General features: G+C 33.4%; 1 protein-coding gene across 4 annotated transcripts in view; it reads right to left on the bottom strand.

The window, feature by feature from the left end:
* The window catches only part of PCNX1 (pecanex 1), a 132,794-nt gene that overhangs the window by 62,426 nt on the left and 54,916 nt on the right, over window positions 1-15,452 (bottom strand). For 2 of the 4 annotated variants that reach the window (XM_081128315.1, XM_081128316.1), the window contains exons 7-8: window positions 10,149-10,281; window positions 4,601-4,785 (exon numbers count right to left, since the gene is read on the bottom strand). The exons of the other annotated variants lie outside the window; for them this stretch is intronic. In XM_081128315.1, coding sequence (XP_080984441.1) covers window positions 4,601-4,785; window positions 10,149-10,281 — 318 coding nt within the window. The remainder of the gene's footprint in view (window positions 1-4,600; window positions 4,786-10,148; window positions 10,282-15,452) is intronic. 4 annotated transcript variants of the gene reach the window in all.

The raw sequence follows: 15,452 nt of genomic DNA, 5'->3' as shown, positions 1-15,452 counted from the left end.
GAAAAAATGATAAAATGTTAACAGTGAATATCTCTAAGTGATGAGGTTAGAGATGACTTCATTTTCTTCATTTTATTTTGTATTTCTTAACTTGTATTTCTGTTATAAGAATTGGAAAAGGGTGTTCTAATTTTAGCAAAAGGAAGTACAAGAAGAATATGTCCCCCGACCCCCTTAACATTTCTTCCTTCCTTCTATAATACAGCATTTTTATTGTTTCAATAGAAACACTTTCATTTATATATATTTTATGTTGCCCTCCCTGGCCGGTGCGGCTCAGTTGGTAGAGCATTGCCCTGTGCACCAAAAAGGCAGCAGGTTCAACTCCCAGTCAGGGCTCATATCCAGGTTTCTGGTTTGATCCCAGGTTGGGGTGCGTACTAGGAGGCAGCCAATTGATGTTTCTCTCTCACATCATGTTTCTCGCTCTCTCTTCCTTCCTCTCTCTCTAGAATCAATAAAAATAAATAATTAAAAATAACAGTAAAGGATAAGATCAAGGTTGCTGCAAAAAGAATGTTTTTGTTTAGATAAATAAAAACTATAATATAGGGGACTGAAATAGAGACTCCAAGGTCCCTTACAGCCCCCCTCTTAACTCTGTATTTATAGTAATACGGAAAAGTACTTATGACGTAGCCCAAAATGCTACAGAATAGTACATAACATGTATAATCTTATTTAAACACCAAAATAACACTAATAAAAATCACTAAAAGTGTAGATCATCTGAGTCTTTTTTTTTAAGTGAAAAACTTTAAAGCCTCCAAATCATATTTCTGCTTACTAATGCACAGCTGCTGTAAACTGCTTAATAAGAAGGGCAATAGGGTTCTGCCAGATTTCCTTTAAGTCTTTTTCTAGAGCTGACTACGTTTTCAAGTTAATAAGTTCTGTAGTAAAGCGGATTATTTCAAAGAATGCTTTCTTTGTCAACCCTTGTACAGTAATGAAACAAAAGAATACTTTAGAAAAACCAATTCACTTATCACTTTTTAAACTTCTAATACATTATTAAAATTAAAAAAGTCTTAATTTATCAGAGGAACCTACCTATGATATTTATTATTTTATATTTATGTTTTGATAATCATAAAACTCATTGTCCTCTTTTCTCATCTTTAAAATAACACTTTTACATGAAAATAAAGTAATTTTGTATAGACTTTTTCAAAGCAATGAGCCAGCACTAATTTCATACACAGAAAAAAACGCACGTAAATTTTCCTGTGTTATCTGATCTCATTTGGAACATTTCCTCTGAGAAGTTATGTTATATATTATGTTTAACTATCAACTACAATAGCATGCTTCATCACTGCATCAGTTTATTAGTCTTAATTCAAAATAAGAACTGGGACTCACATAACAACTGAGAAGTGATTGTTAAATTGTATAGAAAAAGCTTAATAGATATGAAATAGAATTTTAAGGTTACCTGAATTCAAAGTCTCTTGTGTGACTTATCTGGGCACTAAGCACAGCTTGTTTTATTTAGTAAAACTGCAATTTAATTCAGAATATAGTAGGAAATCAACTGCAAATAAACAAGTCCAATAAAAGACTGGTAAGAAGGAAATTAACCTTTAAGATGTGTGTTTTTTAAAAAGAGCAACAATGAAGGATTTGAGAAATTTTCTGATAGTAAGTTTCTCTTCAAAAATGTTAATTTTAAAACTTATCCATTACTTACATCATTTGAACCTTTTTAAAAGTAAGTTTGCACGGAAATGATGTCTATTGATAACAAAGAAAACCACCCAAATTTTTCTTTTTTTTATATTTTCTTTTTCTTTTTATGTTTTCTTATTGACTTCAGAGAGGGAGGGAGAGAGAGTGATCAGCTGCCTCTGGCACGTCTCCAACTAGGAATCGAGCCCAAAACCCCAGGCATGTGTCCTGACTAGAAATCAAACAGTGACCTCCTGGTTCATAGGTCGACACTCAACCACTGAGTCATGCTGGTCGGCCTATCCAAATTGTTCCAACCAGGTTTTAAATTATACACTTATAATTCAGTTTTACCTGGTAACCTTGAAATGCTAGTCAAAATGCAAGAGAAATAAGGATTATCAGCACAGGAAATAAATGTGGTTATCTACTATGACACCACAGAGTAAAGGTATAGAAAACAGTTACGGAAACTACCTACACTTTTAATTAAATAATGCCTGACTGCAAGTTTCTTTTCATCCAAAAGGGCTATTCCTCAGTTTAAAAGTAAACACACATTTACAACATATATGTGCACATATACAAACATTTATATACACTCAGACATACATATGTATGTGTGTAAGTTCAAGTGTGTATATGTATATGAGTATTTTATATAAATGTATTATGCATATGTATACATTTTCAAACATAAATCTTGTACACTTAAAATTTTTCAATTAAAGGTATTAAATTTGAAAGGGAGCAATCTTGGTAAACTCCCTCTACTTTTAGGGAATATCATGGCTAACTTGAACATATTTGATTACATGATACCCAAATTCATTCACACAAAATTATCTTACTAGTGTTAACTAAAATCATGTGGGAAATTAAATGCAGCAGCTTCAGTCACTGATTTGAGGCGGGGGGGGGGGGAGGGGTTCCTACATTAAAGAACCTAACCTACCTATATTCCAACTAAATGCACAGAGTAATCAACTTTAATTTAGAAAGCAGGTAATTTAATCTATGCAAGAAAAATGTTCTTAGTAGATAATATTATAAAAATCAATGTCTCTACCAACCCCTTGAAGCTCACTTGCATTCACTTTCAGCATCTTTTTGGCCAACTTCATGTGCTATGGAGCAGGCATACACTGGCAGCTGACTGCTTGGGTCATTATTATTATGTACTCAATTTCACTGCCACAGGCCAAGAGCTAGCTATCAGAGGACAGCTAACACAAAAAGATAAAATCCAAATTGCAAGAGAATATCCTGAACAGTCACCAGCAGATGCTAAAGTCAACTCTAATCAGAAGAGCCTTTTTATCTTCAGAACTGCCAAGATCGCTCACATATACATATTTTCAATAATCAGCATGTGCATTTAGGGTGAGGCTTTATAATTATAATTAAAACTTGCTTAGCAAGTTTTTTTGGGCAATTTCAGTTTTATAGAGGCAAATCATTTACTGTTTCATTTTATGCCTGATTTGACAAAAGTCTAAAAATCCAAATGGGTCAAAACTAAGCCCTTCTACTTTAGCTAATCTACTACCATAAACCCAATGGGAACGGTGATGGTGACTGTAATTTTATAGGCACAAACCAACAAGTCCTCTGTTCATAGGAACTTCAGGTTAACCTGAGGGGAATACCAATATAAAGATATTATTAACTGAATATATTTGCAACTAAAAAAGAATCACTGCTTTAAGTCACGCAAGTAACTAAACTGAAGTCTACCTTACTCTCTCTCAAACAGCCTCCTTATAGACTCCCTTCCTCTTCAAATTACAAATTCAAAAGCAAAAGCATTCTAAAATTAAAATGTTTTGTTGCCCTCTCATTTTACTTAGAAATCACCACACATTCAAGTACCTTAGATGACCATTTTCAAGTTTCTATAAAATTTGCTAAAGATGATTTTTATCAACATGCATATCTAACATTAATATCTCTCTCTAACTAAGGATTATTACAAAATGGAAAGAGAAAAAATAAATAGCATTTAAAATTTTATTATACCTAATTTTGGGCACCTTACACAACATATCCTTCAAGTCAAAGCATCAAATGGATTATCATCTTTATAAATGAAAGAGTTATAACATAGATAAACAAAATAACAGTGAACAAATGGAATCCTTTCAAATGTCCATTTTTTAATAAGATTTTCTTCATTATATTTAAATTGTTATTAATCTGCATTCTGAGCACAAGAAAGTGAAGCTGTACAGAGAAATAGAAACCAAAGTAGTATAAAATACTGTCATTAAGGCACAAAACTGGTATTTGAGTGGATATGCATTAAGGTTTTAAACTATACCACCCTCTGAGAACTACTTAATAACTTATATTTATAAATGTACTAATGCAAAAGAAAAACTTTATGAAGTTATTTAATATTAGTATAGAGCCATAATGTCCTCAGAGTACTGCCTTTAGAATGACAGTAAGTCCTATTTCAGGTGATCAACATAGAAGTGAAATACAGAACACCTAAAAGAAAGATTCTATAGTAACAGACCATTAGAAATCAATTTTGCCTTTCCTGCAGCACATTCAGAGAATTCAAAGAAATTAAGGCTTAATCAAAATAAATTTTTCATCAACATTTTCCCACACGGTACAAATACCAAGGAATAACAGAACTGCCCAAACCATAAGAGAACACTAAAGCATAAACGCTTATTAATATGCTTAACTACCTGTTAATAATAGACATGCTCAAAAGAAAATGTAGACTAACAGTTGAGAGAAACAGAAAAGGAAAACCAAAAGTCAAATGCCCCTTACACAAAGGGCAAATCCTATTAGAAGTGCCCTTACGAATAGTTCCAAAATGAAGCGATCTCAAGAAAGAACTGCAATCATTGTTACCCATTATCTGCTGCATTAAAGTTTCTATCACCAAGATTACATAAGGCCTGCATACCAAGTTCATCGTGCAAACTGCTGCCGCCTACAGCAGATGCATTGTCATGTGATGCTTCTAAGTGGACACTCCCATTTCTCACCAGCAAGGAGGCACTAGCACTGAGCACTGCAGCCTGGGAAGGGGGGCGGGACTGGACTTTGACCTGGGCTGTGGACTGCTGGCCTTGCTGCCCATCTTGAAGGCTAGGAAAAAACATGGATTGGGGAGACATTACAGGGAAGAAAAGAGAAAACAACAGCTAGAATGAAGTCAACATAGAAAAAATTGATTAGAAAAAAAAACAACTTTCCAATGTAACCTAAGAACCAACAAACTTTGTAAAATATACAGATTATACTGCCGGCTTAAATCTTCTGGTCCTTAGAAATCTGTTAACAGCATAGTGATGAGCTCAGTAAACATTCAATGTATATGTAAATTAATCAATCTGTGACTTTTTTCCACCTCAAACCAAAAAGTTCTAGTATAAGGAAAGAGAAAGCAGCAAAGAAGAATCACAAATACATAAAATATATGTGGTTTGCAGCTGTTCCCAATTATATCCTAATTTCCAGGAAAATGTGCACTTTTATAACTTTGTAATACTAATTTTAGAGTTGTTTTTTCAAATATTCTGACATCTCAAATTCACATAAAACTTTTATGCACTTGAAAACCAAAGACTCTTTATGAAATTCAACTAAGATAACAACTTTGAATTAAAAAAAAAAATCACAAACTAGTGCAACAGAACCTGAGTAACAAGCACCAACTCAACTAAGGGAATTCATGTCCGCTGGGACACTGGAAGAAGTATAATTAATATACAGTATAAAGAGTTTTATCTAGAAAAAGTTTATATATTTCTGAAACAAGGCCACAAGCATTATACACAAAGTGTGAGTTAACAATAATCACGTCCCCTTAAATTTTGTTAGTACCTTTCCAATCTATATCATGGTGTCATTAACAAGAACCCATCATTTTACAAAATCTTAAAAATAATTTGGAAACCAGCAATTTCTCACAGGATATTACAGTCTCTTCCAAATTTTATAATATTCTAAAAATACTTAGTATTTTGTGCTTATAAATTTATTTATAAAAATTATTTATCTAAAAATTATCTAAAATTAAGAAGCTATTATATTTTTAACTAATTTTATATTTTATGTATTTATTTTAAAACACTGTGAATTTTAACATTCTTAGTACAAATTTAAACTGATGAAACTCATGAAAACATTTTGAGTACAATTATTATATATCATTCTCTACATTATGTTCAATGCAATACTGCATTCTGCTACTAAAATCATTAGACCTTTTAGGAAAGATAAAGAAGAATGCTACTTAGGATGGCCTCCTTCAGTTACTTTAGTATTTTCATGATTAGCAACTTCTCTCTAATCCTTTGAATTCAATGCAATGGTTTCTGTGATACCTATAAAATAAACTCATCTGCTGCAGACTGTGAAGAGAGCTGTAATTTGAGATAACCTTCAAATAAAAGACTAAGTAAAAAACACTGCATATATTGCTTAGGTCTACAGTTACGGCAACAGGATTCACTCTGGGACCACACTGTCTGATTCAGTAGCCACATATGATAATTTAAAGTAACTAAAATTTTACTTCTTCAGTCCCACTAACCATATTTCAGGTGCTTCACAGTCACTTAGAGTCACTAGTGGCTACCATAGCCAAAAGCTACCAGAGGAGGTAGAAGTTAGTACTCAGCATCTACCATACTGGACAATGTAGATTATAGAATATTCCCACCACAGAAAGTTTATTAACCACCACTACCTGGAACATTCATATTCCAGGCTTCTTTTACAGCCCATGAAAGGTGTACACTCTAAGTAGAGCATAGGAATGCATGCAACATACAAAAAGCCAAGTCTGCAAAATGTTGACTTGTCAATGCTCACTGGCATTTTTTAAGTCATATCTATAAAAGTAATCATTTAATAACATCTTTGGAGTAGAATGTTTGTACAATAGACATAAATCAAGAGATGATCTTGAGAACTAATATAATCAAATGTTTGTATTTTCTATACATATATAAAGTCTGTTATTCTTCCTCAGAAACTATCTGAACTTATCCACAAACCTTAACAAAATGACCAAATTTCACAGGGGAGAGAACTCTGAGGAAAAATATTTAATTAGTTCAAGTACTATGTCCCTTCCAATTCAGAAGACAGAAGAGTTTTATAGAATATGTACTCAACAAATTTTACTATCAATTTTTTTCACTTAAGTCTTAAACAAAGGTGCTACATGGCAGTTAGGGGTATTTTAATGCAAACATATGAGAATACACTGATCTTCAACATAACCAAATACACAAAAAGGTTTTCAAAATATCAGGTGATGCACGAAAACTCCAGAATAAAGTAACAAAGTAAATTAGCCAAAATATAGTGGTTGTAAATGTCAAGTTCTGAAACATCAGAGCTACTCATAAAATGTTTACGTCCCTTGAATTCCTGTTTCCAAAAACAGGAGGCGTGTCATTTTTGCACAAATTGTTAGGAAAACTTCCTAGAGGGTTGTACTTTACCTTAAGATAATAATCGACGAGAGTTAACCTTTTTTAGAGTACAATTATATACCAAAACTACCAGTTTGAGAAAAGATAGCAACAGTTTTCCAACACAGCAAAAGGAAAGGCAGAAATTTAGTTCATCTGTCGACTATCAATAGCGCCACTGACAGGCAATCTCACTAATTAACATTTCCAATTTAAATGACCGAAAAATACAGTTGGTCTTTCATTTCTCTGCACACGTATTTAGTGTCTGACATATTCTGACTTCTACTGTTAGTTACCTTTGTATGTGTCTCCTCAACTAAAAAGGAAACTCAAAGAGTTCGATCACATGATTCCTATGAATCTCAATTCCAGAGAATACTGAGAAGAGTGTCTTGGACACAGTACACAAACAACAAATATTTAGTGGATCCATTCCTGAGCACCACAAAATGATCCCTATGAATCCCTAATCACGGACTCTCGGTTATTGTTACGACATTCAATCTTAAGATATTTTAAAAAATAAATCTAAGGATACACTAAAGCTTTTTTCCCTTCCCCAAAATGCACTGATAACTTCTTTCCATTCCACCCCATTACCTAGAGTTCTAAGAAATATCACATTTAGGTTGATAAATATAGACATATAGACTTCTTAATATTAATGTTACAAAATTTTTAAATTTTTGTTTTTGCTTTTATCTCTAGTAACTGCAGAAGACTACTAAGGTCCTACAGTAAAACCTACCCTACAAGGCTAACTTAATGAAAAGAAAAAAAAAAACTTTTAAAATTAGTTCTGAAACAGGATATTCTAGCAAGCATAAAAAATTCATGGAGATTTTCTTTGTGAGGAAATTGATGACTCACTCCCAGTCCTTGGAGACATATTTTATCCAGTTGCTTTTTAGACTGTCAATTATATAACCTATTCACTAAAGTTTAAAGTAAACTAGATTTTACTAATATCTATATAGTAATTGTAATTAAAGTGTTATCACACCTATTCCATTTCTTTTTGACAGATTTTTCAAGTTTTGCATGAACATGCCATCCTGCATTTACTTTAAGATGAGATTATGATGATGTAACTCACACTGAGAATTAACACCAATATACTTCTCCTGAATATTTTAGCAGTTAAATGAGATTATTAAATTGGTGTTTCTCCTAATTCCTCACAGCTAAATTTTATCTTATTGCATCATGATGAAGTCAGCCTATTTAAGATACATACAACCTTTCTACTGGAAATATCCTGGAACTTGGACAAAATCTACCTACTGACTACTGGAAGACCACGTCCAAAAATTCTAATGTGAGCCCTTGTAAATAAGTTTCGCATCATATCCTCATTTGGATGGTGATGTATTTAAAATCCTACAAAAACATGGAGAAATCCTATGTGATTGGCTGGAGTTAGGACACAGTTCTTTAATATTCCACCAGGCAGAGAAAAAAACTAATTTGTCTACATTTGTTAGATGAATGGGATCCAGCAGACTCATTTGTGGCAAAGAAAGAAACAATTTTTAAAGGCTGAAATGAGAAGGTTAAAATAAGATTAAGAAATACCAACATGGAGTCAGCAGGGAAGCAAAGAAGGGACATATCCATGGCAAGTATTATTCAAGGGACAAAAAAAGAAAGACGTTAGAAAACACGAAACAGAAAAGGTAAAATGAAAGGCTGAGCTCTCTCTGCAGTTTGGCACTAGACCCCAAATCCATAAGCAGAAAGGAAAGTTACTTTGGGGAGCAGAGGAAAAGAGGTGAGAAGGAAATGGAAGAGGGGGGCTCACAAAAGGTTTCTAGATCAAACGTTTAATTGGTGCCTTCCCACTTTTATATTCTAATATTGGTTAAACTAATCCATATTACTTTTTACAGAATTATGTATTACTGCAGGATTAAGTAGGAACATGACCTATGAAAGATGAAGTTCCCGATGATAATGTAAAATAATCAAGTCATAAATCCCAGAGGAATATAACGAAATAAGGATTTTGCTACTCTTAAGAGTAGTATTTTAACAAGGGAAGTGGTTTATCTCTTCCAACCTTACCATGCATTCAACAGCAGTTATTTCACCAAATGCTCCTCCTTTTGAATTTCAAATTAAAATATAGGAAAATAATTTGTATAATGGTGCATTCAGACACAAAGATTAATGAAAGTATGTGGTATAACATATGCACTGCTTAAGCAAGCACATGTACAGTATTTTGGTCTATACTTGTATTCTCAAAATAAAGCACACATTTTTTTAAACAGCTTTTTATATTTCTAATTCAAGACACAGACTCATTAGATTTGACACAATTGAGAATAAAACACCAAAATTTTAATGGAAAATTATTCTCAATATTATAAATAGATGGTTTATTAATTAGGATACTGGAAAAATTAAAATGTTTTTGTTCCATACACTACAGAGGTTGAGAATTTAACATAGAAATGCATTCAAAAATATGTATATATATCCTATTGACCAAACTTTACCATAAATTAAATACTTTAGTTTTGTGTCATTTACTAGATTCTGGTGATTAGGAAATAAAAACACCAATCTTTAAGCAATACAAAATAAAATACATACGTTAGTGGAATAAAATAATCAAACTGGTTTCAAGCTGAGGTCAGTTATCTGTTACTCCTCAACAGGCTTGCCACTCGGTCTCTATTCATACAAAACACTGTCAAGATGTTATATTATTAATTTGGAATAGAAAAAAATGAAGAGCTGACGTAAGGCCTCTATTTATATTTTTAAAACTACCATAAAGTGATTTTTCAATTTAAAACTGGGTGAACCAATCTGATCATTTTGTTTAATTAGTGCAACAAGCATGCATAATGGTTGATGGTCACATGCAGAGAAGGCCTAACGAGCATAAAAGTAAATGAGAGAAACTGGAAGAAAAGGAAAACAAGGCCGTTTAAACGCTTTCCTGGGACTGACAACAGGTTAGAACGTCTGTTACACGCATGCTAAGCTTGGTGGAATTTTAAGATACCATACCTTAGGGGTGATCCGATGAGCAATGTAGGAGGGGTAGGGTTACTCCCTGCATTGTGCCGGCGCCGTACTGCCTGGCGCCTAAATGTGCTGCGTTCACGGCGAAACGCCACCACCTCCTCGCTGGCCTGTGCTGCTGCATTAAGACAGACTTAGGTCAAATAGGAGCCTAGGTCAAAGATGTAAACAGCAGCTGAGCCTGCCTCTCCCTGACGTCCCACCCTCAAAGGTAAAGGAGCTTGTTTAATTGAGCTAAATGGTTTTCTTACACACACGGTTAATCTACGATAATAAGGAATGCATGAAAAATATCAGTCATTGATTTAAGGACTGTTTCTTTAAAAATAATGTTTTTGATCTATTACCTGGCCTCACCATCTTCTCAGCCTCAATTTTCTATTTTAAGATCTGTTGTTTCAAGTATTTTTCGAAAAGCCTCATTTCTTTAGTCCCCTATGTCTCCATTCTCCCTTTAATTAAGTCGGCCTTAAATGTAGTCTTTGTTAGTTCCGACCAACAGCGTGGGGCTGTTTCCTACTCTCGTGAGGACAATAAAAGCGGCAGTGACAGCACTTCATTTCTGATGCCCAGGAATTAAGGTCCTGCGTTCGCCTCATCCTACCCTGAGCCACAACTTTGGCAGCATTAATGAAACCACCGGCTGGCTGCTCGGATGCACAGCTAGTTTTTAAAATGTTCAATTCAAGGCAGCGAGAATATCTATCAACTGTGAAGTAGTTTGCTGCCACCAAACTTTGTTCAACTCTGTGCCCCCAGCACTGGTCCCCTCAACATTAGGAAGCAAATACCAGCAAAAAGGCAAGTATGGGAACTCATAACTTTACCTAAAAAGCAATGAAGTACAAACTAAAACCAATATACAGTGAGAAAACCACAACAATGGTTTAACAGAATTACTAAATAAAATTTTATAAAACCGTACCGATTGTCTTGAGTTTCTAAAACAATATGCAAAATGATGTTTATCCATTTGAATTTAAAACAATTGTTTTCTAGTGATCCAAATATTTTATGAATCATTTTGATTTATAGAAAGTGCATTTTGAAACTAAATATGAATAAAGACAAAACAACTTAGTACAGAAACATTCTTTCCAAATACATGAAAACACCTCTGTTTTAGTAAGTAGGAAATGGATTACAAAATCAAGAATGTTATATTTAGGTTTCAGTTCTGCTGCAAGCCTTCTTAACATTTTAAGAGCATTACTAATTCTCAAATCATTATTCTGCTTAGCAGTCGCCATTTCTATCATTTGAATGCTAATAAACAAAGTATTCTTTTAAATGTTTACATTTTATCATCTCCCCAGGTTATACCAGTAAACATTCTCTGTGTAATTAACCCATAGACCACCTCCAGAAGACAGACTTCTTTGTCTTTAGGTACTGTTTTCTTTTATTGAAGGAATGACAAGCACAGAATAATTTTACATGTTTGGCAAGCTTCTGCCAGTAAGAAGTATAGTCACAAGTTACAGGACATTTATATTATTTATATACATTTATTTATACTATTTCTTTTTCACCTCACACACTACAGTGACCTTCTAAAGTTAGGCAGTTAAGTAAGAATTAACCTTTGGATCTAAACCACAAATTACCCTTTGAGCTAATCTTTCCTTGCTTTTTTCTCCAGTTTTACTGAAATATGATGAAAGTTCTGTTAAATGTGAAAAGACTATTACTCGTGACATATAAGCTCATGTATGCAAAAGTTATAGATGACTTGTGAGAAAAAATGATGCTGATTAAATCTGGTCATCTAGAACCATGCTGTCCAACATAGTAGCCACTAGCTATTTGTGGTTAAACATAAATTAATGAAAATTAAATAAAATTTAAAATTCAGTTTATCATATTCATGAACCACATTTCAGTGCTCAGCAGCGACATGCAGCTAGTGGCTACCATTATTGCACAGTACAAATACAGAACATTTCCATCATCACAGAAAGTTGTACTCAACAGTGCTGATTTAGAAAGTCAAGGATACCTTTTGTCACCACAATCTACAAAGCATATTGTGTGCTTTGCCTATTTCTGACAGCCATGACCTCGATAAAAGAAAACTGTAACCAGCACTGTCGCAAAGGGGAAACATACATTGGCAGGTCAGTCATTGGAGGAAGGTAAACAAAGCAAACAAGCCACTTGAAACTTTGATAAGTGAACTGTTAACAGTTCTTAGACATCAATAAGGTTAACTCAGGTAATGGAATTTAAAATCACTCTTTTGATACTTCAATATTTTTGTGAACTCATATTGAAGAATTCTATTCTACTGTAACAAACTACTGGTCAATTTACAGACCAATTCATTTCACTGAGAAACTTTCAAACATTCTCACTAGTTTTAGATATTTTGTTTCAATCAAAATAGCAGAATAAAATTTACAGATTAATTTATAGAGGATAATATGATCCATAAAATGGAATAAAATTATTCAGAAGAATTTGGAAAAAAGGAGTATGTTATCACTGAATACTGAGAATGGGAAATAAGAACGTTTTCTTTACTATCTTCCTTCTAACTAAAGACATAATGGTGTTAATTTGAAAGCTAGTTATTCCATAGCACGGATAAAAAGACAAACCACCATGTCCATTTACAATCAAAATGTCCTTTGGCTTCTTTAGAAAACACATTTCTTTTTGCTATTAACACACCATTTATATTTTGTTATGTATAAAATCACTACATATTAACACTTCTTACTTTAATAGTTTTGTAAACACATCAAGATGTAAGTTTAGGCATCCACTGAACAATGTATTGAAATGCCCTTTGTAATACTCAGTGTGTAAATATCTAATACTAAAAGAATTTTCAAAGTTTACTATAGCAATTATCTTAACACTGGCTAGGATCACACATTCAACTGAAAACAGGGGGATGCTACTTATGGTCACAACAAATAAGACTAACCCATGCCCCCTGGGAATGCGCTACTTATACAGAACCTCTCTACCTGGAATAGGGTCCAGGGGAGTCCAGTTCTACTAGAGCCAAGGAAAGAAAAGTGACTTTAAAGCTTAAAATAACTTGCTGTAAGCATATTCAATCACATAAATTAGAGCCAAGCTTAACGAAAATTCACTTCTGCAATCCAATTGCAATATACTCTTTTTGAATCATTTAACTTTATAAAAGAAAACAAAATCTATAAACAAGGAAACCAGACAGGAAAGAGAAAACAATTTAAAATCCGGTTTTGAAGTTGATATTTTGACATTGCTTAAAACTCTATCTCCTGGCAAATAAATGAAATGAACTAGTAAAATTGTAAAAGAATAAGCAGCAAATAATAAAAATTCAGCACTCTAGGTACAACTAAATTCTACACATGTGTAGGCAGGGAGAAAAAAATCACAAATATTCAAGTGATTAAAAAACCATAAATGACAAGACATATGAAATACTTTAAAGGACATGTATTTAGACAATGGTTTTTAAACATATTTTATTAAATTACAAGAGTCTTAACTTTTTAATCGTTTTTTTGTGTTAAGAAAACTTCAAGAGAATGAGAGAAAACTTCAGATAATTAACCCTTTACTTTTGGCGTAGGGATACAATCATTCATTAAGTTTAAATGTTTACTGGGTGCCTAAGGGCAAATCAACGCATGCACCAGACACAAATGTCCTAAGCCATTTTAGACAGCTGTGACTGGATCTATTCCTAAAGATCAAAAAGAAAACAAAGTCCACAATACACACCTCCTACTTCAGGAGTAACCTCCATTTCTCTCAGCGAGTTAAGGAAAATTCTACACATTCTGTATCAAATTATTTTAATGCAACTATTTATTTTCATATGGAGTATTAAGCAACAGATTATCAATCTGTTTTACTCTGTGAATGAAAACAGGGAATGCAACTAAAGGCACTAAAATACTTTCAGGATGGCTGGGATGCACAAAAGAGCACAATTTGGTAAGGCAGGAGGTGAGGGGTGTCCATATTCTACCTCAAAAATTGGAAAGTTATGAGAACATGTACAGAACAAGATGCCACTTAAAAATGTCCACCATACAGCCAACTGCTTAGTGAAAGGATTCGTATGTAGTAAGTTACTCTCGTTATATACTGCTATGACTGGCCTCTTGTGATAGCTCAATTGCTATTAAAGGGAATTACTAAAAATTTAGACTGCAGAAACTGCTCAAAAAAGGTATTTTCCGTGGGGAGTGTTTATTGTAAGAAAAATAGTAGTAAATTTGGGACGATCATGAAAATATAATGTGTTTTGGAACTTCAAACAGATTAGAAGCCAATGTCAGTAGAGAATGAGATGTTTAAGAAAGAGAACGAAAGTGTGAAACTAGTATATATACATCTCAAAAAGATAAAAGATACATGCAAACATTCTGGAATATTCTTCAAGGTAAAAATATTTTACTTAAGAACAAAGTTACTATATGAAGAAATAAACATCCAAATGATTTTGCAAAACATTTTAAAGGATGTATTTTAGTGTAGGCGTGAAACCCATTTTCTCTGAACATCTTTTCCCTTTCTTACCTTCCATGTCAACCAAGGAGGATTCCAACATCAGCATGCAAAGATTCTGCTCTAATATAAAGACGGACTTTTATAAGCGCCATTTTCTGGGAAGCCAAAGAACAACGGCAATCTACTGTACAACTTCTAAGCATTCATTCTGAATTAAAATAATTTTCAACTGTGAAAATTCTGTAAAGATCTACTCTTTTTGACAAGTAAACCCACAAACAAAAGCAAGTAACAACAAAATCATTAGCTGTGACCTGAGTTAAAAAGAATTTGCACGTCCTTACTGATATTTTCCACAATCCCAGGCAGGCAAACAAATAGAGTTGGGTGGGCAAAATGCTTTCAAGAAATTAACTGATACTCTGGAGTCATAATTCGCACAGAAGAGTTATTTAAGGACTACTTACTTTCACAGGCGGTTCCTAATCTTTTTAAATCCTCTGGGAATAGGATGAAAGACACTGACCCTCTTCTAGAAAACTGCACGCAAAATCATATTTGCACATATTTTCAGGAGATTCCCCAAATAAGGGGTCATTAGTGAAGAGTATGTATTTGACGTGGCATATATTCAAAAAAGAAAACTTCCTTACAAATGACTAAAAGGCATCAGTGTCTTCATTTCCATAGTAAATCTACAATTTACAAAGCACTTTTACATACCTAGATAAGCTCCTTAGAGTCTGACCGATAACTGTTTTACTACTGAGGAAACTGAGGCGCGGATTTAATGGCTTGCCAGAGTATCCACTTAGTAATTAGAGGGGT

The sequence above is a fragment of the Miniopterus schreibersii genome (genome assembly GCF_964146895.1).
Source record: "Miniopterus schreibersii genome assembly, chromosome: 1".
In the NCBI taxonomy this organism is placed as follows: domain Eukaryota; kingdom Metazoa; phylum Chordata; class Mammalia; order Chiroptera; family Miniopteridae; genus Miniopterus; species Miniopterus schreibersii.
Note: the sequence above shows the minus strand (reverse complement) of the source record. Positions and strands in the feature narration are given on the sequence as shown.